General features: G+C 36.8%; 1 protein-coding gene across 2 annotated transcripts in view; it reads left to right on the forward strand.

The window, feature by feature from the left end:
• Nucleotides 1–20,742, forward strand: part of PDCD6IP (programmed cell death 6 interacting protein) — a 55,109-nt gene extending 34,367 nt beyond the window's left edge. For both annotated transcript variants that reach the window (XM_055135218.1, XM_055135219.1), the window contains exons 11-18: nucleotides 3,265–3,376; nucleotides 4,705–4,874; nucleotides 8,514–8,762; nucleotides 9,303–9,437; nucleotides 11,093–11,187; nucleotides 14,227–14,350; nucleotides 16,039–16,223; nucleotides 17,252–20,742. In XM_055135218.1, coding sequence (XP_054991193.1) covers nucleotides 3,265–3,376; nucleotides 4,705–4,874; nucleotides 8,514–8,762; nucleotides 9,303–9,437; nucleotides 11,093–11,187; nucleotides 14,227–14,350; nucleotides 16,039–16,223; nucleotides 17,252–17,426 — 1,245 coding nt within the window. In that variant the 3' untranslated portion in view covers nucleotides 17,427–20,742. The remainder of the gene's footprint in view (nucleotides 1–3,264; nucleotides 3,377–4,704; nucleotides 4,875–8,513; nucleotides 8,763–9,302; nucleotides 9,438–11,092; nucleotides 11,188–14,226; nucleotides 14,351–16,038; nucleotides 16,224–17,251) is intronic.
• Nucleotides 20,743–21,136: the final 394 nt, after the last annotated feature.

Consider the following 21,136-nt stretch of genomic DNA (forward strand, 5'->3'; position numbering starts at 1 on the left):
AAATACTGGCATAATTAGCATCAATGAAATGTTTGTTGTTTGCCTATCTTAATGTGAGCTAAGTTTTTGTTTCTTTGTTTTGGACTATAACCAACTTTGTTCAGTTCTATACCCAATTGTGTTCAGTTCTCAGTTTTGCTTGGAGATTGCTTCCAGCAGTACTGGGGGACCATGTTGTGCTGGGAATTGAACTGGGTCTACTGTGAGCAAAGCATGCACCCAGTCTGTTAGACTTTGTCTCCAGCCCCTATCAAGTGCTTTTATCTGTCTTTACAACCTTGTGAATTAGTCATTTGTATTGTCACTTGTTAATATTAATTTATAAGTTCATCTTTTGGAATATTTCTCTTTGGTAGATTTTAGCAATTTAGTTTTGATTTTGACTTTTAAGATACTTTTTACAAAATAATAAATTTATTCTACATGTTATCTATTGGATACTTCTAGTCTTTAGTTCTTTTCTAACAGACTTCAGTTGTTCCTTTTTATTTCTGTTCTGTATTAGTTCAGTTATCCTTATCCTCTTTTTTTGTTGTTGGGGTGACTGGAGTGTGGATTAACAACAGTTCCAGTGCTTGTACACTTAGCTTGGTGCTCACTGTAAGTGGGGGATGGAGGATCATACACTTGGTTCCAGTGCTTGTACCTTTTGGTTGTTAGGTACTTGAGATTGCACACTTTGTTTTGGCACTGGAGATCACAGTGTAGTATTGCTGGGATCTGGCTTTTTAGCTTTTTGCTTTGGTATGTGAGGTGATGTGGGGAATTTACCACTTGGCCTCATATCTGAGACACAAATGCTTTACCTTTGAGCCATATACCTGGGCCTTTATGATCTCATTCATAATTTTATGGATGGGATGATACTGAAGGGGTGCTAAATGTGGATCATTTTTAAAAAACTTTTAGCACTGTGTTTTACTAAATTCATGATGCAGTTGTTTCAGGTATTCAATGTTCCAACACCAATCCCACCATCAGTACGACCTTCCCTCCATCATTGTTCTCATTTTCCCATCCATTCCCCAAGCTTGCCCTTTTCGAAGGCTTAAAATAGCACTGTAGCACTGTCATCCTGTTGTTCATCAATTTGCTTGAGCAGGCACCAGTAATGTCTCATTGTGAGACTTCTTGTTACTGTTTTTGGCATATTGAATACGCTATGGGTAGCTTGCTGGGCTTTGCCGTGCGGGCAGGATACTCTCGGTAGCTTGCTGGGCTCCGAGAGGGACGAAGGAATCGAACCTGGGTCGGTTGCATGCAAGGCAAACGCCCTACCCGCTGTGCTATCATTATTGCTTGTTACAGAACATTGGTAAGTGGAATTATAAAATAGAAAGTAAAAGAATGTAATAATTGTTAGTTCTCAAAATGAGGCTAGTTAAAGTTATTGATTTACTGAGCTGATTGTTGTTAGTTGAGCCTTCTGTGTAATCAACAAAATCATTGTTTATTGAGCTTAGTTGGCTTTTATGCTACTTTCCCATATTTGTTGTGCAGCTACTGGGCTGTCATTGTTGTGGAATTTGGCATATGTGACTGTGTGCTGAAGTGCCCAGATGTAGAACTGTGATAGGTATCGGCCTGTCTCCTTCCTAAGGGGGCCCCAAAGTTTTTAGCCTGAAGACTGGTATAGCTGTGAGTTTCATCGGCTTGATTTGGTCTCTCTTCCGAGATTACTTGTGAAGCTGGGACATATACATGGCAGCAGCTTTGAGCTGTGGGGTATAGCTTCTGGAATTTCTGACAGTGTGGGGATGGGGGGACTAGCTGCCCCCACCTGAGGAGACCCCAGAGTTTTCAGCTTGAAAACTCCCAGGTACCTTGAAGTTTCATTGGCTTGGTGTTTCTTCAGAGAGTAGAGATGAGTTGTGAAGTATAGAAGTTGGACTGTTTATATGGTGAGGGTTATAGGATGTGGGGTGGCTTCTGGGGTTTTGGCAGGGCAGGAACTTGGCCTGCCCCCTTCCCTCCCCTGAGACGCCCCAGAATTTTCAGCCCAAAGACCTATGTTGTCTTAGTATGTCTTCCAAGATTAGTTGTGAATCTGTGAAGCTGGGTTGTTACGTGAAAGCAGCTGTGGGATGTGGGTATGACTGCTCTGAATCGGTTCTTTATATTTCTTGTATGTCTCTTTCTTGTTCTTTTTGGGATATTTTCTCCACCCAGACTTCCAGCTCATTACTTAACTATTCAACTGTGTTCATCACCATTTTATATTCCTACTAGTACTTGTATTGCGTTGGGCTTCTTTTCATTTAGTATTTTTATTTCATGTTCATCCATTTTGTAGCATGTAGCAATATTTATTTTTCATGATTAAATTATATTTTATTGTATGGATAGACTGAATTTTGTTTATGCATTCATCAGTGGAAGATATTTGGATGATCTCCACTTTTGAGCTCTTTTAAATAATGTTGCAACTTGTGTGTACTGCATGTTGCTCGTTAGAATATGTCCCTGTTTGGGGGAGGATAGTGCCTTTCATAAAATTGCTTACTCTTGATTAGTTGTCACGTTGTGTTAGATTTATATTCTAAGCCAATAGTGGTTAATTAAAGTGGTCCAGTTCTGGTTTTGAGTATATTTTTGTATGGTTGACTAGTAAATAATGATTGTAACCATTTTTAGAGGTGAAAAATTTTTATAATTTTAAAGGATTTTAAACAGAAAATGAATAGATAACAAGTTGTGACAGGTGCCCACAAAGACTGAAATATTTACTCTGGTGTCTGACAGGAAAGTTTACAGACCACTGTTCTTTGTTGTCAGAGATAAGTTTTGTTTCTAGTTTTAAAGGTTTAATGTCTATCTCAGTGTTTCAAAAGTCTTTAGTATTTTCATATGGATATTACTCTCATTGCTTTGTTTTTGGGGATCACAACCAGCAGTACTTGGGGTTACTCCTTGGGGCTTAGGACTCTTTTTTGGCAAACCTTACGTGGTTCCAGGGAATGAATTGCCAGGGTTAGCCACAAGCAAGGCAGGCACCCCAGTACTACCTCTCTGGCGTCTCATTTTTTTTCTTTCTAATTTTACTGAGAAGGTAATGACTAACTTAGCCTTAAATTTTCCAGGTCCTTTTGAGTGCATTGTAACTTGTATTTATGCAACAAATAAACCAGTTTATATTCTTACTGGTAATATAGACATATTTCAGTTTCACTAATGTTCATCTGTATAGACTATGGTCATGTAAAAATAATTAAAGTGTTGTGTACCAGAAATAATATCTCTTTATTGCATTGCCTTTAAAAAAAGTCACTACGATTTTTGGATGAAGAAGAAGCCACTGACAATGATTTAAGAGCAAAGTTCAAGGAACGCTGGCAAAGAACACCATCCAATGAACTCTATAAGCCTTTAAGAGCAGGTAAAAACATGCAGGAATTATTTTTATGTTAATAAATTTTCAATTTGGAGACATAATTTTGCTTGATTAAATTAGGCTTGTTTGTAAACCTTTGTTAAATACTGAAACTATTATGAAAATTTACATAATGAAAATACAAATGAGTAAAATTTAAGGATCTGATTGGCTTTATTAAATGATTCATGAATTATGCATAACCCCGCCCAGCAAGGGGAGAGATCACCAAGTGGGTACAGAAAGGCCTTTGAGTTAGCACAGGGAATATATAAATGAAAAATATTGTTTCAGACTTACGCAGTTTATCTTGTGGGGAATGGAAAAAGATTGTGTAAAGACTATCAGTTTCCTTTTGGAAATCGGAAAGATTATTGGAGCTAATCAGAAAACTACTGACCAGTTGAGTCCACTTTCCTGTGGCAGTTAGGTTAACTCTTGTTTCTCATTAGTACAATTGACTCCATTCTGAGACTGTCAAAGAGTGTCATTTTTTTCTTTAATAAGACCCAAATATTTCCCCTTAATTTACTGTCAGATTAAAAATAACGATAAGGTGGGGGGGAGGGAGGTATACTGTGATTCTTGGTGGTGGAATATGTGCACTGGTGAAGGGATGGGTGTTTGAGCATTGTATAACTGAGACTTAAACCTGAAAGCTTTGTAACTTTCCACATGGTGATTCAATAAAAGAATAAATTAAAAAAATTAATGATAAGGTAATCTATGTTTATTTTTATAAGTTTAAATTTTTTATTTATTTATTTATTTATTTATTTTGCTTTTTGGGTCACACCCAGCGATGCTCAGGGGTTACTCCTGGCTTTGCACTCAGGAGTTACTCCTGGCGGTGCTTGGGGGACCATATGGGATGCCGGGGATCGAACCCGGGTCGGCCGAGTGCAAGGCAAACGCCCTACCCGCTGTGCTATCGCTCCGGCCCTAAATTTTTTTTTTTTAATGTGTCATTTCTGGTGGTAGGGACTACTGGGCCTGTGCTTGGAGAGTTGCTTCCAGTGCTTGGGGAGCCATATACCTGGATCAAACTCAGGCCTTGCACATGCGCAGCATTCGTTTTAGTCTATTGAGCTATCTGTCTGACCCATTGTTCATAGGCAAGGAAGGCAGGGATGTGGCACAGTGGTAATCCTCATCCTTATGTGTAGAAGACCTGGATTTGATCCTCAGGACCACAGAGGAGAAAAGATGCATAAAGACTGATGAGCTTTTATATTTAGTAAATTGACATAAATAGAAGAGAAATAAAGTTGTAGAATAGAACTAAAAGTATTGCTCTCCTCTAAATATTATTGGTAATGTCTTTTGCTCCCCAGAGGGTAACAACTTCAGAACAGTTTTGGACAAAGCAGTGCAAGCAGATGGACAAGTGAAAGAACGTTATCATTCTCATCGTGACACCATTGCACTTTTATGTAGACCAGAGCCTGAACTGAATGCTGCCATCCCTTCTGCTAACCCAGCAAAGACCATGCAGGGCAGTGAGGTGAGAGATGCATGCCAGTGTGTTTATTTGCTTATGAAGATAATGTTCATACCATTGTTTGTGATGAATTGTCAATTCTTTCCAGATTGGTATCCTTTTAGAAGTATATAAGTAAACTAAGGGTTTTAGATTTAAAGTATATATTTAAACTATAATAGGTGATTATATTGAATGAAGGTACTTTATATGTTCATAGAATTTAACTCATACAAAAGAAGGTGGCTTGGAAATATAGAAACTTGTCTGAAGTAAAGGATTGAGGTTTGGCTAAATACTCTTCTGATCACAGAGTCTTTGTTTCTTACATTATTCTATACTCCATATTATTCCAGTCCATTAGCATTAACTCTGAGGGAAAATTGATAAAGGTGTGCATATTTTTAAAAAGATAGCAGCAACATGGCATTTTTATTGGTGTCAGGAAGGAGAAAGTAATAGCATTTTATTTGAAAAGTCTCCAAAGAGGAGAAAGGGCAAGAATAATTTGACTGTAAGATAGGGTGATATAGTCAGGTAAAATAGAGGCACAGGAAAATAAGCTAGATGATATATCACTGAAATGTTCTTGAAAAATGTAAATTTCCTGATAATAGGTCTCAAGAATTATTAGTGTCTTTAATATTTATCTTTCCATAAGAACATTTCTTAGTCTAAGACTTACTCTGTGAAAATCTCTTTACTTAAGTACTTTGAATCTTTAACAAAGTCATTGCCTTTAATTGATGATCCAGTATGGAAGATTTGACATCCAAGGATAACTAGTATAATGTAGAAAATAATAATTTTGTTACCTATGAGCTGTGAGGAGTAGATCGTTAAATTTACATTCCAGCATTCTGGAGTTTTTCTTTCAAGTTTCTCTTTATTTTGGCTACCTCAGTAGTACTCAGAAGTACTATTTCTGCCTTCCCGTTCAGTGATCACACCACTGAGAGCGTGGGAGTGGGGAGGGGGTGGTGCAGTGTCTAGGGTCAATGCCAAGGATAGAACGTAGGTCTCTTTGTTGTGAAGTAAGTGCTCCAGTTCCTGGAGCTATCTTCCTAGACCCTAGACAGTTTCCTAAGAATTAACCCGTTGTTTTTGAACCATACTCCTGTGCCCATGGCTAATCCTGGTTCTGTGCTCAGGAATCATTTCTGGCATCACTTCTAGTATGTAATGCCAGGACTGACCCAGATTGGCTACATGTGAGATACCTTATCTCCTGTACTGTATATCGGGTCCAGAAGTAAGACATTGGAAGAACAGAGTAGTGCACAATAAAATGAGCAGGTGGGGTCAGAGCGAAAATATATTGGGTAAGGCATTTACACCTTACTCTACCTAAGTTCACCTACTCAGGTTCAATCCCTGGTGCTTTGCATGTCCTCTGAGCCCTGCCAGGAGTGATCCTTGAGTGTAGGGCAGGAGTAAGTCATGAACTCTGTCAAATGTTGCCTACCTTTCTTCACCCTAAAACAAAACTTTCAAACAGGGAACTTAGGGGTTGTCAAAGGGAAAATACCTTGGACTCTTCTGTTTGTTTTTAAGTCACACCTGGTGGTACTCAAGGATTACTCCTGACTCTTCACTTAGTGATCACTCCTGGTCAGCTCCAGGAACCTTACGGAATGCTGGGAATCAAATTTAGGTCAGTTGAGTGCAAGGCAGTGCCTGACCTGCTGTACTACCACTCTGGACCCAAACCTTGGACTCTGGATCCTTTTATATTTTTATAAGGACCTTTAGATTTCCCTATAGCTTGTCCTTTTCTGAGGGGGCCCACCCTCAGTTTCTGCATCTCCACTGAACTCAGTATTTGCATCTCAAAGGGGTGTATCCCTCATATCTTTGTGCTACTTTAGGGCTGGGCAATTTCTTCTTATTTTTATTATTTTCTAAAATACTCATTAGCAGGGGTTTCATATCTTTCAGTAGCATTAATATATCCTGGAAATCATTTTTTCCCCTTGCCAGTATATCTTTTTTTGATTTTATAACTTTATTAAGTCATCAGTTTAGTTACATTCAATATTCCAACACCAATCCCACCACCATTGCCCTAGGAAATCATTTTGAAGCAAGATTTTTATCTGTGTTTTCAACATCAGATTTTACTAGATTCCTCACATTGTTTATCATGTTCATCCAGATACTGTGCTTTCTACTCTTAAGAGTGGCTGTGGTTTAATGCCTCTTTAGATCTTAAGAAGTCACATTCTGCTGTTCACTTAGTCCTTTTCTATTTTAGACCTGAGAAGTCACATTCTGCTGTTCACTTACTCCTTTTCTATTTTAAAAGACTAAATGATAAGATTAGATACTTAGTATTTAGTCTGTATGGGATGGTAAAAAAGAGACTTAGAAAACATAGATCACCTTAATTCAGAAGGAACTTCAGACTTTTCTTCAGGTCTTTATTCCTCCTAAAAGAAAGATACTGAAGGATTGCTTTGTTTTAGCTAACTGGTGGGACCGATGGAATGAAGAGTATGACAAATTTTTATTTTTCATTTATTTAATTTTAAATCTTTTTTTACTTTTTGGGTCATACCCAGTGATGCACAGGGGTTATTCCTGGCTCATTCACTCAGGAATTTTACTCCTAGTGGTGCTCAGGGGACCATATGGGATGCTGGAAATTGAATCCGGGTCGGCCAAATGCCCTACCTGCTGTTCTATTGCTCCAGCCCCAAGTAGGACAAATTTTTAGAAACAAGTAGTTGGTGAGGGATCCATCAGTTAGAAATATTGGTATGAAGAAAAACAGATGAGGTTCCTAGATGCCCCCTATTTTGTCTTTTCCCCAGCTTTTTTTTTTTTTATGCGCACCCTTGGGGCAAGCAAATAGGGGTATGGGAATTCTCCCTGGTGGTCTTGGACAATCTAGGAGAAGATGTGCATGAAAGGGTGTAAGTTACACATGATATCAGAGGGTACTATAGTACTATTGCTATACATGGTTATTTATGAACTATGTGACTGACTGGACTGTTTTACTACCAGGGTAGTAAAACTTACGGAAGAATAGAAAGAGAAGCACAAGAGCCAGCTCCCTCTTTCTCTTACAGTGTGAAAAGTAAACGATTTATGGCTTTCCTTTCTGAATATTACCTTATCCATTTTTTTTCTGTCATGTTGTTTGCGTTTGTGTGTGTGTGTTTATGTATTTCTATATAGACTCTCACTCTGTATTGGCAAAACAAGTTTTACTTGGCAAAAGCCTAACCTTCTCTTACCCCAAAATCTGATGGAGGCAGTGTAAAGACATTAGGTTTGGATATTACCTAATATCTCTGAGATTCAGTTTCCCTATCTGTAGAGTTATGGCAATAAAATATATACCTCATGGGCTATTTAGGTTTATGTTAATTTATATATGTTAAGTGTTTAGGATAGTGCCTGATACATAGTAAATATTCAATAAATTAAAGATCTTCCTACTGTTATTACTGCTACTTTCTCTTAAAGTGTAAGTTCACTTAAAGATACAGTGTCTACTAAATAATCCTGATACACAATTTAAACATGGCTCTCTGAGAAATTATGTGTACCTGACAATGGATGAACTTTCATTTGTAATTCCTTCCTATTTCCTTGAGCAGTTAAACTAAGTATTTTTTTTTTAATTGTTGTTTGTTTCTGTTTAAAATTATTTAGGTTGTAAATGTCTTAAAATCTTTATTGGCAAGTCTTGATGAAGTAAAGAAGGAAAGAGAGGGTCTGGAGAATGACCTGAAATCAGTGAGCTTTGATATGACAAGCAAATTTTTGACTGCATTGGCTCAGGATGGTGTGATAAATGAAGAAGCTCTTTCTGTTACTGAACTGGATCGAATCTATGGAGGTCTTACTACTAAAGTTCAAGAATCTTTAAAGAAACAAGAAGGACTTCTTAAAAATATACAGGTGAAGTTTATATACTGTAATACTACCCATATTTAAAAAAAATCATAAAAAAGGAAAAACTTGGACTAGATTTTTGTCTATTTAGGATTGTGATTTTTACAATTGTTATATATTTTTTAGAAATGTGTAAATATTATTTTTTTAAAAAATTTATTTATTAGTGAGTCACAGTGAGGGTACAGTTACAGATTTATACATTTTCGTGCTCATGTTTCCCTCATACAAAGTTCAAGAACACATCCCTTCACCAGTGACCATTCTCCACCACCAATAAACCCAGTATTCCTCCCCCCATCCCCCCCGCCACTGTGGCAGGATCGAAATCTATAAATATTATTGATTGTTTGCCACCCACTGAAAGTGGTATTATTATTTAAGGTAAGCTTTAAAGCACAGGTCTATTCCTAAAGAAATACTAATTAAATTTCAAGTCATTCCTAAATGTATATAGTGGTATACGACTTTCTTAGTTGGAAAAGTAGGTATAAAAATGCTGAAATACTACTTTGGTAAATGTAAATACATTTTTCTTTTAACAAGGTCTCACACCAGGAATTTTCTAAAATGAAACAAAGTAACAATGAAGCTAACTTAAGAGAAGAAGTTTTGAAGAATTTAGCTACTGCCTATGACAACTTTGTTGAACTTGTAGCTAATTTGAAAGAGGGCACAAAGGTATGATACATAAAAGAAACAATAAACAGGCAGTAAAGTTGTGAAACTATAGTTGGGGATTAATCTGTGCTTTTGACCAAATTATTCTTTTTGTTGAATTTTTAGTTATTTTAATGCCTTTTGAAAGGTTTGGTACAAGAGGGAGACAACTTAACAAAGGTGACAATGCTTAGGAGAATTTTGAATGGTGAATTGTAGATTTCACCAAACTGGATGGTCTGCCATGCATTCCAGGTAGCAGGAACTAAAAGATGTCAAGTCTGTGACATTTTTTGGGAAGTGTTTGAAGTTAATCAACTTGCATGAACCAAGAGGCAACAGGAAAGGTCCAAGCTGTTCTGTAGTGAGGAGTGGGAGGGTCTGGCTTGTATCTTCTTTTTTTTTTTTTTTTAAAGTTTTATTTATTTATTTATTTATTTTTAAAATTTATTTAGTTTTAATTAGTGAATCATCGTGAGGGTACAGTTACTGATTTATACACTTTTGTGCTCATGTTTCCCTCATACAAAGTTCGGGAACCCATCCCTTCACCAGTGCCCATTCTCCACCACCAGTAAACCCAGCATCCCTCCCACCCTCCCCATTCCCATCTCCTCCCACCCCACCCTGCCACTGTGGCAGGGCATTCCCTTCTGTTCTCTCTCTCTCTCTAATTAGCTGTTGTGGTTTGCAGTAAAGGTGTTGAGTGGCCACTGTGCTCAGTCTCTAGCCCACATTCACTGGCTTGTATCTTCTGTGCTGATGGTTTGATGATGATGAGTTTTTGAGATACACTATTCCTTTTAGTACTTTACACACATTAAAAATGTATAACATTTTCTCTTTTTTTTATTTTTGGGTCACACCTAGCAGTGCTCAGGGCTACTCCTGGCTCTGTACACAGGATCACTCTGGGTGGGCTCCGGGTTGGCTTAGGGTGCTGGAGATTGAACCTGGCTTGGTTGCATACAAGGCAAGCGCCCTGCCTCCTGCACTGTCTCTCTGGTTCCTGAACAAAGTTTCTTGATGTAATATAGTAGGTATTAATACAAAACCCTCTGAAGAGTGGGTATAAGTACTGGAAAGCCTCCAAATAAAAAACATAGTAAAATAGTGTTTTAATTTGGTTCAAATTGCTTTGTTAAAAGAGATTAAGTTGAAAAACTCTCCTGAGAGCTTTTGGAAATTTTTCCAGAGATGTGTCTAAAATAATGCTTTCATTTCTGAAGTGAATGTGCAAGTCTAATCCTTGCATTGAAATAGGTTTAGTATCTTTATTAATTAGTGACTTTCCTCTGGACATTGGGGACATATTAGTGAGCTTAAAACTTTCAGTTTTGTTTTTGGGCCACACCTTGTAGTAATAAGGGCTTACTCCTGGCTGGGCTTTGGGGACCCTATGTGGTACCTGGGATTGAATCTGTTGCATGTAAGGCAAGAGCCTTACTTACTGTATTGTTCCAGCCTGAAACTCTTAAATAACTAAATTGAGTGACATTGTTCTCTGAAAATGATTTTAAAGATTTGTTTAAGAAGCTAATACAGGTCATATTTACTATTACACTCTTCGACTTAAGTAGTATGACTATTTTTTGCAGAGGATTTTAATTCTTTGGGTGTAACCATGTTTGCAGTTGTGCTTTAGATAAGTTTTAATATTTGCTCTTTGCTTACAGTTTTACAATGAGCTGACAGAAATCCTAGTCAGATTCCAGAATAAATGCAGTGATATAGTGTTTGCACGGAAAACAGAAAGAGATGAACTGTTAAAGTAAGTTCATTTGTTATTTTGTGTGTGTGTGTGGGTGTGGTATTTAAAGTAACTCCTTTGTCCTGGCATGTGCTGTGGACAATCACTGTCACCTTGGCAGTTCTCGGGGGCAACCAGTGCTCCATATGGAAGTACTGGGGTGGGGTGTTTTATGGTGCTGGGAATTGATTTCACCTTCTTGTGCAAGTAGAGCATGCACCCTTTGATCCTGTAGCCCTAATTGGAACTACTTTAAAAAAATCACGTGGAGCCTTTTGCAGTTTATTGTAATGTGACATAGCAATTTCCTTTCTTTTGGTTATTTTTCAATGATCAGAAAATAGATCAGTAAAAGCTAATTTGTGATTGCTAGATGATTTTAACCTGCATAAATAAGAAAATTAAAATAATTTAATGTATAAAATGCTTATTCTCATTTGCAAAAATTAGTTTTCAACTCTGGAATTTAAAGTGTGTTGCATTTTTATTTTATACTTGGGATCTTGTTATGGTAATAATTATGTCTTACCTGTCATTAATAAAACTTTCAAAGAAATTTTGTGCTAATATATTTCGGAGTCTGCATAAAAAAGGTAAGGTCTACATATCTAAGATTTCCCGCCTACACTTAACACTGTGGTTTACAAAGTTGTTCATGATGATTTCTTACAGGCATTCAATATTCCAGCCCCAATCCCACCACCATTATCACCTTACCTCCACCAGTGTCTCCAGTTTTCCCAAACACCCCTCAAGCCTGCCCCTGTAGCAGGCCCATAATAATTTATTTTATATTGCTTGTTATTAATAATTTGCTAACAGAATGATCAAAAACTGTTTCCTTAGAAGAAAATTTGTGTAAATTGTTGTACCTCACCATGGAGACATTAAGTCCTTGTATGAGAGATTACTAAGATGTTGTTACAGGTTAAGTCTTCTTTATGTTTTGTTAGTCAAGATTCATTTCTTTGTTGCATCCCATAAACTATTGTATGTTACTACTGGATTATCAATGTTGTATAGTTTGGAGATGTCCAAGGAAATTCAGAATTTTTAACTAGATGGTACAACTGAAGTTAAAGTTTTAGCTAAGCGGTGGCTTGGGTTGTGAACTTTACTGCCAGGGCTTCCGGAAGTACAGGGAGGTAGGGGGAGGTAGTCATCCTGACTTTGAGGAAGCCTGGAGATTTCAGTTACAGAAACCCAAATACCTAAATTTTCGGCAGGTTTTATCGGTGAGGTTTGTCCTGAGATGATGGACTCCAGCTGGAGGAATGGCAGTGATTTTGGAGTGTGGGAGAGGGCAGCTGCTGGGGCTCTGTTTGGATGGGCATTGGGCTGATCTGTCCCCTTCTATTGGACTTCTCCCTGGCACAAACCCTTTTTTTAAAGAATTTTTTATTAGTGAATCACTGTGAGGTAGTTACAGACTTACAAACTTTTGTGCTTGCGTTTCATTCATACAGTGGTCGAGTGCCCATTCCTCCACCAGTGCCCATTTTCCACCACCGATGGTCCCAGCATCCCCCCCCCCCCCCCCCCCCCCGCCTCTGTGACAGGGCATTCCCGTTTGCGCTCTCTCCTCTTGGATGTTGGCACACCCTTTGACCACTGGAGGTCGCTGGGAACCTCTGGGAACCAGGCTGTTGCCAGGGAAACCTGACATTCTCTAAGAAGAATATAAATTAATTGGCTTTGATTGCTTGTGGCCCATGATTTGAGAAGTGGGATAGAGACACCTTTAGCTGTCAGCAATGCTTCAACCTTGCCTCTGCCTTAGAGCATCAAGGACAGTGCTCCAGCAGCTTCTTCCTAGTCATAACAGTACTCTGCCTCTCTCTGCTATCTATTCGTTAGTGTAGGTAAACACATTCCCTCAGCTTCTATTCACTCCTTATTTTTTCTAATAAACTTTGTCATATGACTACGAGGCTATTGCCCCCTGTTGGTAACTTTGTCTTGGCCATGTGACCTTTGAGCATCTGTTGCCCTAGGTGCTAAGATGTCTTCGTGTCTTTATGCCCGTGGGGCCTCCACTATACTTCTTGGGGTGCTCCGATGTCTCAGCCATGATTTGGTGTTGAAAAAATTTTGTGACTAGTTGATTTTATAATGTTATCTTCATTTGAGACCCTATTTGAGGGAGAACGCATGATCGGGAGACCCGGGAATTGCTGTTTTTATATCAGGACAATAGATGCTGTTGTAGACTCTTCAGGACATGTTATACTTACATCTCTGTATGTGAATCAGGACAGTGAAAAGTTGTATCAACCCCATGTATTTATTTCATAGAGTATATGTGTCCTTAGAGTATTTAGTGAGATTTTTAGAAGGAATTTTAAGTTATCATTGAGGGGACCTTTTAAATGGATCCCTAATTTTATTGCTGTGTTTTAATCCTCCCTTCATCTGTTCCTCAGTAATACATTGGCATTGGCGCTACTGTTGTGTCAGTAAAACCATAGTTAAGTGTGAGGCAGTGGTGGTTCCTGCCTGTTAATTTAGTAATAGATTGTGAGGCAGCTTTCAGTATGAACTCCCAGCGCTCCATTTCTGGAGTTTCTTCAAAAAGCTTTTAATCAAAAAGTTTACATAATGTTTTTAATAGATTAGCTTTTCTGTTACTTTGTTTTCTGTATGTATATAGTAATTAAAATATTAGCTAGGTGACTATGAGCAGTTGCAGTTTTCTGATAACGTTTAGATAGGTTTTTATTTTAGGAATTTCACACTGAGAACAAGCTCCCATTAAGAGTGGGTGATTTTTTTTGGAGCTTTTGTCCAGTTTGACATGTTCTACCTCTAGCTAATGAAGAAGTTCCCATTCTCTTTCTCTTTGTTTTTGGTCTATACCTGATAGTGCTCATGGCTTACTCCTGGCTCTGTGCTTGGGGATTACTCTTGACAGTGCTCATGGGAACCACATGGGTGTCTGGGGATTGAATCTGGGTTGAGTCTTTATTTTTGTTAAATATATAAAGGAAAATTTAAAAAAACCTGGTATTTTATATGTGTTTGCTTTCTTTGTTAATTTTTAACGTTTTGTCTTTAATAAAGAGACTTGCAGCAAAGCATTGCAAGAGAACCTAGCGCTCCTTCAATTCCTACACCTGCATATCAGTCTTCTCCATCAGGGGGCCATGCGCCAGCTCCTCCAACTCCAGCACCAAGAACCATACCGGTAAGTAAGCAAAAGCAGTGGTTTATTTATCTGGTTAAGGCCATACCGAGAGATGTTCAGGGTTACTCCTGGTATGCGGTGTCAGGCATTTGAACCAGGGTTGGCAAGTCTACAAGGTAGGTGCCGTAACTTCTGTACAATCTATCTACTTGCATAAACATTTTGAAAAAAGAAAGATGCAGGTTAGTGACAGCTTGCTTGCTGCTGTGACAAACTTTACATTGGAAAAGTTTGATGATCATGATTGTTAAGGTGACCAGTCTGATGTATGAATAATTTGTAAGTTATTCGTACATATGAATAATTTGTAAGTGTTGTTACTCTTGGCTTAGTTCTTGGGGAATCGTTCTTGACAATGACTGGGGGAACCATGCTTCCTGCTTCCTGTTCTGTGCTCAGGGATCATTCCTGGTGGGTTTCAGGTGCTGGGGAAAAAACATGGGTCGGCTGTGTGTAAGCCATTGAACTATCCCCGAACTATTTCTGTTGTTCTCTACTCAGTCTCTTAATCTCTTTCTTGCCCCCTGCCCCCACATACACCCCTTTTCCAGTCAAGTCTTAGAAACACATACACACTCACAGACACAGACACATCTTTTCCAGTCAAGTCTTAGAAATAGCTTTCAGATTATAACAAAAACAGTGATAAAATTGGTTAAATTGTACTAGAAATAATTGAAAAAATTGAGAACTGGGACATTCTATGAGATAGTTGTCTTTTGTTGTTCAAAAGTAATTGTCATAGGAAGAGAAACATAGAAAAGGGCATATTCTAGACTGAAGGAGAGGTGAGATTCATAATAATCAAGTGGAATACTTGAACCTTGATTAGCTCTTGGTTCATAAAAGTACCTGTAAGAAGTTTCTTGTATTTTGTTTTAATAATAGGGAAGCTAGAATGTAGTGTGGATAGTCAGTGATATTAGGGTAGTAATTGTTGATTTTCTTAGAGTTATCTAGGGGATATTAGCTCTTAAATGCTGAAATCTTTGGAGTTATTGTGATGAGGTTTGTAGCTTAAAAATGCTTTTGCAGATATAGGACAACAAATATTATAGCCATAGTAAAGCAAATGTGGTCAAGTGTTAGTGGTTACTAAATGTAATTGATAAATACGTGATTGTTTATTTTACAGTCTTTAAATTTTCTAGTGTTTGAAATTTTCCCTTTTTTAAATTTTTTTTTTTTTTTTTTTTTTTTGGTCACACCTGGCAATGCTAAAGGGTTACTCCTGAGTGCACTCAAGAATTACTCCTGGCAGTGCCTGGGGATTATATGGATACTGGGGATTGAATCTGGGTTGGCTGTGTGCAAGGAAAGCACCCTATCCTCTGTATTACCTTTCTAGCCCATGATTGAAAATTTTCATATAAAAATGTTAGGACCAGAAAATGTAGGGCTCAGTAATAAACATTATGTAAACTGCTCTTTTTTTCCCACCTCTTATTTCCTGCCATTGGTGATAACAGTAGTGAACTGTAAATGATTAAGCAGTGGCTTTGGAGTATCTACAAGTTGGAGATTTGTTCCTCAGCTGTGATAATTTCTAGCATAATCAACTTTCAAAGAGGGGAATTAGAAATATACTTGCTTGTTCCTAGATTTTCTTGTATGCCCTCATGTATTGAACTGATTGCATTTTGAAAACACAAAAACAGTTTGTAGTCAATAAAAGTTTTTCCTTACAGCCTGCTAAACCCCAGCCCCCTGCCCGGCCTCCACCTCCAGTGCTTCCAGCAAATCGAGCTCCTGCTACTGCTCCAGCTGCAGTGGGGGCTGCGACCACTCTGCCAGCTCCATCGCAAACTCCTGGTTCAGCTCCTCCGCCACAGGCCCAGGGACCCCCCTATCCCACCTATCCAGGATATCCCGGGTAAGGCTGAAATACATATCCCAATGAATGGCTACTGTTTGTAGCTTTCTTTAAACTTTTTAAATCAGGGTCACTCCTTCTCCTCAGTGAGTGTCTTTAAGTGAATAGGTTATACTGTCAGATTATGCATATGTTAAAATAATGTTGCTTGTTCGAGTAGTTGAATTAGCTATTTCCTAGGCTTATTAATTTTTTTACTTTTTACAGAGGACTTACACTAACTGTATCTCTTTTGTATTAAATTCCAAACTCAGAGGACCAAGGAAATAAAGACCAAAGATATTTTTGTCTCTTGTTAAATGATAAGCAGAATTTAGCAGATTTTTTCTGAGCTTAAAACATTGATAAGACTTTGTCTGTATATCTATACTTTGAAATATTTGTGTTCTGCTAAACTATTGAATAGAATTCTTTTTCTTTGTGGAATGAGCCTTCTTAAAGATAAGCTTTCTTTGCTAAGCTGTTTAATCTTTAAAAGATAAGCTTCAGTGTTTTTTTTTTTGCTTCAGCTTTTTATTTTTATTAGGTCTTAGAAATACTAACATTTCATAAACAGTTTTCTTTTGTTGTTGTTATATTTGGCTGTGCTCAGGACTTAGTTCTGTGCTCAGAAGACCATATGCAGTGATGGGGTTAGAACCAGGGTTGGCCACATTCATGGCATATAAACACTAAATTTATGTGCATTATAGTGAATGTCGAATTTTGAAAAACAGCAGTCTAATGACACTTTAAAATGAAGACTGCGTTTTAATCGTTATTGATGATTGACTATTTAGTCTTATTTCCATCACTGTTATTTTATGCACAACATTAAACTCTTGATATTCTTTGTTTTAGTAAATAGAATAGAAACTTTTCTCTGATTAAAAACTTCAGAATAACTGTTTATCCCTCCATTGTTCTCTAACAGACTAAGAAATAGAGAGGAAAATGACTTTATTGAAAATGTTTGGTGTTAGAATATTGTTTCTCTTTCTAGTATTTGATTTACCAATCCAGTTCTTTTGTATTCTTTTTCCCATTAGGTATTGCCAAATGCCTATGCCCATGGGTTTTAATCCTTATGCATACGGCCAGTATAATATGCCATATCCACCAATGTATCATCAGAGCCCCGGACAGGCTCCATACCCAGGACCCCAGCAGCCTTCATATCCTTTTCCTCAGCCCCCACAGCAGTCTTACTATCCACAGCAGTAATATGTCAGCTCAGAAGTTCATCAGGTTCAGTTCAAAGGGAAAGAAATACCAAGCCGGCAATAAGTGTACTAAACTCTACTTTCTGGTTAAATAATGTACTCTGCTGTACTGGATACATTGTATAATTTCTGTCTGCGGTTAAAAGCTGAAGTCTGTTTCCCGGTTCTACATTTGACTGCACATGTGAGACTTACTGCTGTTGCAGTATAAACTCTAGGTATATAGGATTTGAAATAAATTGCATTACAGTTCATAAAAGTTGAAAACAAATTAAACCCATAAGTGAAAAAGTTGGAACACTTATACTTATGACTACATAAGATGTGATTGGGACATCAGATACTTTTAATGACGGTTTAAGTACTGATACTCAAGAAAGCTAAGATTTTTTTCTGTTTTGGTTTATTAATTTGGTTTAATTTCTATTATGCAATTTTGCTTAAAGCATTGTAAATCTTATAATTTAAAAATAAATTACTTAAGAACAGTTATCATTGTTATGTTTTGTCATTGATTCTCATTACTGTCTAATTTCGTTCTGATATTAATCTCATTTTATATGTACATAAGTTAAATGGTTACTGTGTTTAAGTGCATGTTTAGTGCAAGTTAATAGTCAGGCTCAAGTAAATTTTATAGGAAAGCCAAAAGAATGGTAACATAATTTATCTTTCATTGGCTGATTAGTGAATTAATTTTGAACATTTATTTTGAAAAATCCAGTAATGTGGAAGAAACACAATTGCTACCAAAGAGTCTTCAAATAAATCTACAAATAAATATGTATATGTAATGTTTTATTATTAGCGTCCTCAAGAAATTAGTACAAATTCTGGTAATTTTTTTTCATTATCTGGTTGAAATACATGTCATTGACAATATTGTCTCATGTAATAATACTTAAAAAAAAACTGTACTCCATTTCTTTTTTCCATCTTACTGTCTTCGTAACATTTAATGCACAGTGTACATGAGTAGAGCTAAGCCCTTTTGTATTTATGTTCCTAAAAAATTGGATTTATAATTCAGGGACCACACAAAATAGTTATTTGGAGCATATGCTGGTTCTGAATTAGGTTGTGTATTCGATATTAATCTTTGTTGTTTAGAATAACTAATCATTGTGTAAATGAGTAAAAGTAATGAGAACATGTATCATGGAGTGAGAAAATGGGAATATTACAGTGAGGTCTGTTCTGTGTGAGTTTTGTTTCTGAAACATCAAACATGAGCAGATGACTAGTGAGTGTTTTCTAAAGTTAATTCTTCTTTTACATTATTGTTTCTCTTAAATAATGCTGTTTCTTGGTTAACTGTTAGCTCATTGACAGTTTGGGTTAGTATTTTAAATGTTGGACTGAAAGTGTGATTGTAAAAAGGGAGTAGATTGATTTAAAAATATGTATGATTTTTAAAGAAATCTTAGTTTGATGTATGTAGAAGACATGAAAGGCATGTTACTTTAATATAAATGACCATTTACATGGAAATTCACTTGAAGTCTAATAATCAAAATCTTCACAAAAGGTTTTATAGAGAAAGCTAAGTTGTTGAATGTTGAATCATCAAAGTGTGATATGGGCTTGTTTGACTCTTATGTACATGATATTTAAGTTTTCCATTCACATTACACATGATACCATATACTAGCATAAGATACTCAGGCATATTCCAGAATTGCTAGTTTATAATTCTTACCAACAAAGAAAAAAACAGACAAAAAATTGGCCTGAATATTCTCTTGGGGAAATATGACACTAAAGAAAAGAGTACGTGCATCTGAGGGCCACAAGAAAAGTGATAAGGTCGTTTAGCCCTTTCCCCTGCTAAGCCAGGTCTGCTGTCAGAGCTACAGGAAGATTGCTCAGAAGTGCCAGGAAGGAAGCCCATGGTTTCTTCTGGCAGCCTCTTTCAGCATGCCTGATGTAAGCTCTATTAGCAAAATCTTTTTCATGCAGCAGCCAAGACCCATTACCTCTTGTTAGTTCACTTGTCCTTTAGCTAGATGATTATGTACGCTTTCTTTTGGTCAGCTGTGTCCACAGATGACCATCTGCCTTCTAACTGTTGATACAGATAAACTTTTTCTGCTGGATCTGTCTTTATAGGCATATTTACTTTTATTAAGGTGTCTCATGTGGAAAAGTTTTTCAAGTCTATTTTGCCTTCTAAAAGACAAGGACGCCTTTCTGGTAACATTTTGTTATCAAACACAAATTCTTTGCTTCCTGTATTCTACAAAATAACCTAGAAAGTAATGTATAATGCTGTTTATTTAGAGGTAGTCTTCAGTTCAAGTTTGTTTTACCTATGGTTATGTTAGACTTTTGGTTATATTCCTAAATTAAGGGAAAGGAAGCATTCACAGACCATTTATACTGGGCTTTGGAATGCTATTTTAAAATGAGTTCAACTTAACGTAAGGGAGTTCTGCAGAGAATCTATTCAGAAGTGAGGAAAAACCTAACTTATTTTTTTTTCCTAATTGGAGACAAATTATCTGGCTTTTGAAGCTGGGAAAGTATTGGATTACCAGGCCTTGGTCTTTATCTCAGTTAAGAGAAATTGGTATTGCTGCAAATCAGCCAATCTTTGTGAGATTCCTGTACCAATACTTCCAACTTCTTTGCAGTTTGTAATTTTCACCTCCGTAAGTCTAAGTAGGTACAGAGAATAACAAGATTTTACCTTATGTCCCTGTTCTATCCCAGTCAGCAGCCTTTTTAGTCCAAATTAAAAAAAAAAGTATTTCATTAGAACTTTATAGTTTGCAAAAGTGCTTTATACACATTTTCTAATTTCATAACATGAAAATGCAATTGGATTTCAGCTTGCTACTGACAAAACCCTTTTTTAAAAATTACATCTTGAAGAATCTTGCAACAACTTAGTGATATCACATTTTTAAAAACACTCCAGTAATTATTAGTTGATTTACTGTAAAGAACACAAAATAGGAACACAGAATAGGAACAAAACTAAACACCCCAGAACTATAGTGTTATAATTGCTAGTTTAAAAATAGATTTTAGAACTAAATGATTGATTATAAGATTTACATGGGAGAGCAATGAAGGAAAAATTATATTTTTAAAGAAAAAGAGAATATTCAGGCTTTATTTCTGGTATGAAGTTTATATTTTTTAAAAATTCCTATATTATCACACCAGAGATTTTAGATTCTTTTCTGGTTACAAACATTGCTGGTAGTTGGATTATATTTTTATTGTATTCATTTCTCTTAGGGGGAAAATTGTAAAGAAAAAGGTTCCAGATGAATGTATCCTAGAAATAAAAGTTGAAAGATTCTTACTTACTTGGAGTATGAATTTTTATTTTAAGTGTTTATCCTTCAGCTTTATAGTTTCTGTAGTGTCTGACAAATGGTAAGCTGGGAAATAAGTATCCACTTGGACATGATGCATTAGACTATAAGGAAGGCAGTGTTTATTAATGTCAAGTCAGTCACATCAGTGATTTTCATTATAACTTGCCTTTCTTTTCCCCCAGAAGAACTCAATTTCTTCACTTGAAGACATTGACAAGAAATTGTCAGTTCTTTGATTATTCTTTGAAATGTTTGGCAAAATACTGTTATTCATTTGGTTGGGGTGGGGGCAGTGGAGATGGTGAAATATATTCATCTTGACTTTTTCCCCTTAGTTCTCCTATATTTTGGGGATCAGGTAAAGCTGTTTTAATATGTAGCT

This window comes from Sorex araneus, chromosome 4, assembly GCF_027595985.1.
Source record: "Sorex araneus isolate mSorAra2 chromosome 4, mSorAra2.pri, whole genome shotgun sequence".
Lineage (NCBI taxonomy): Eukaryota > Metazoa > Chordata > Mammalia > Eulipotyphla > Soricidae > Sorex > Sorex araneus.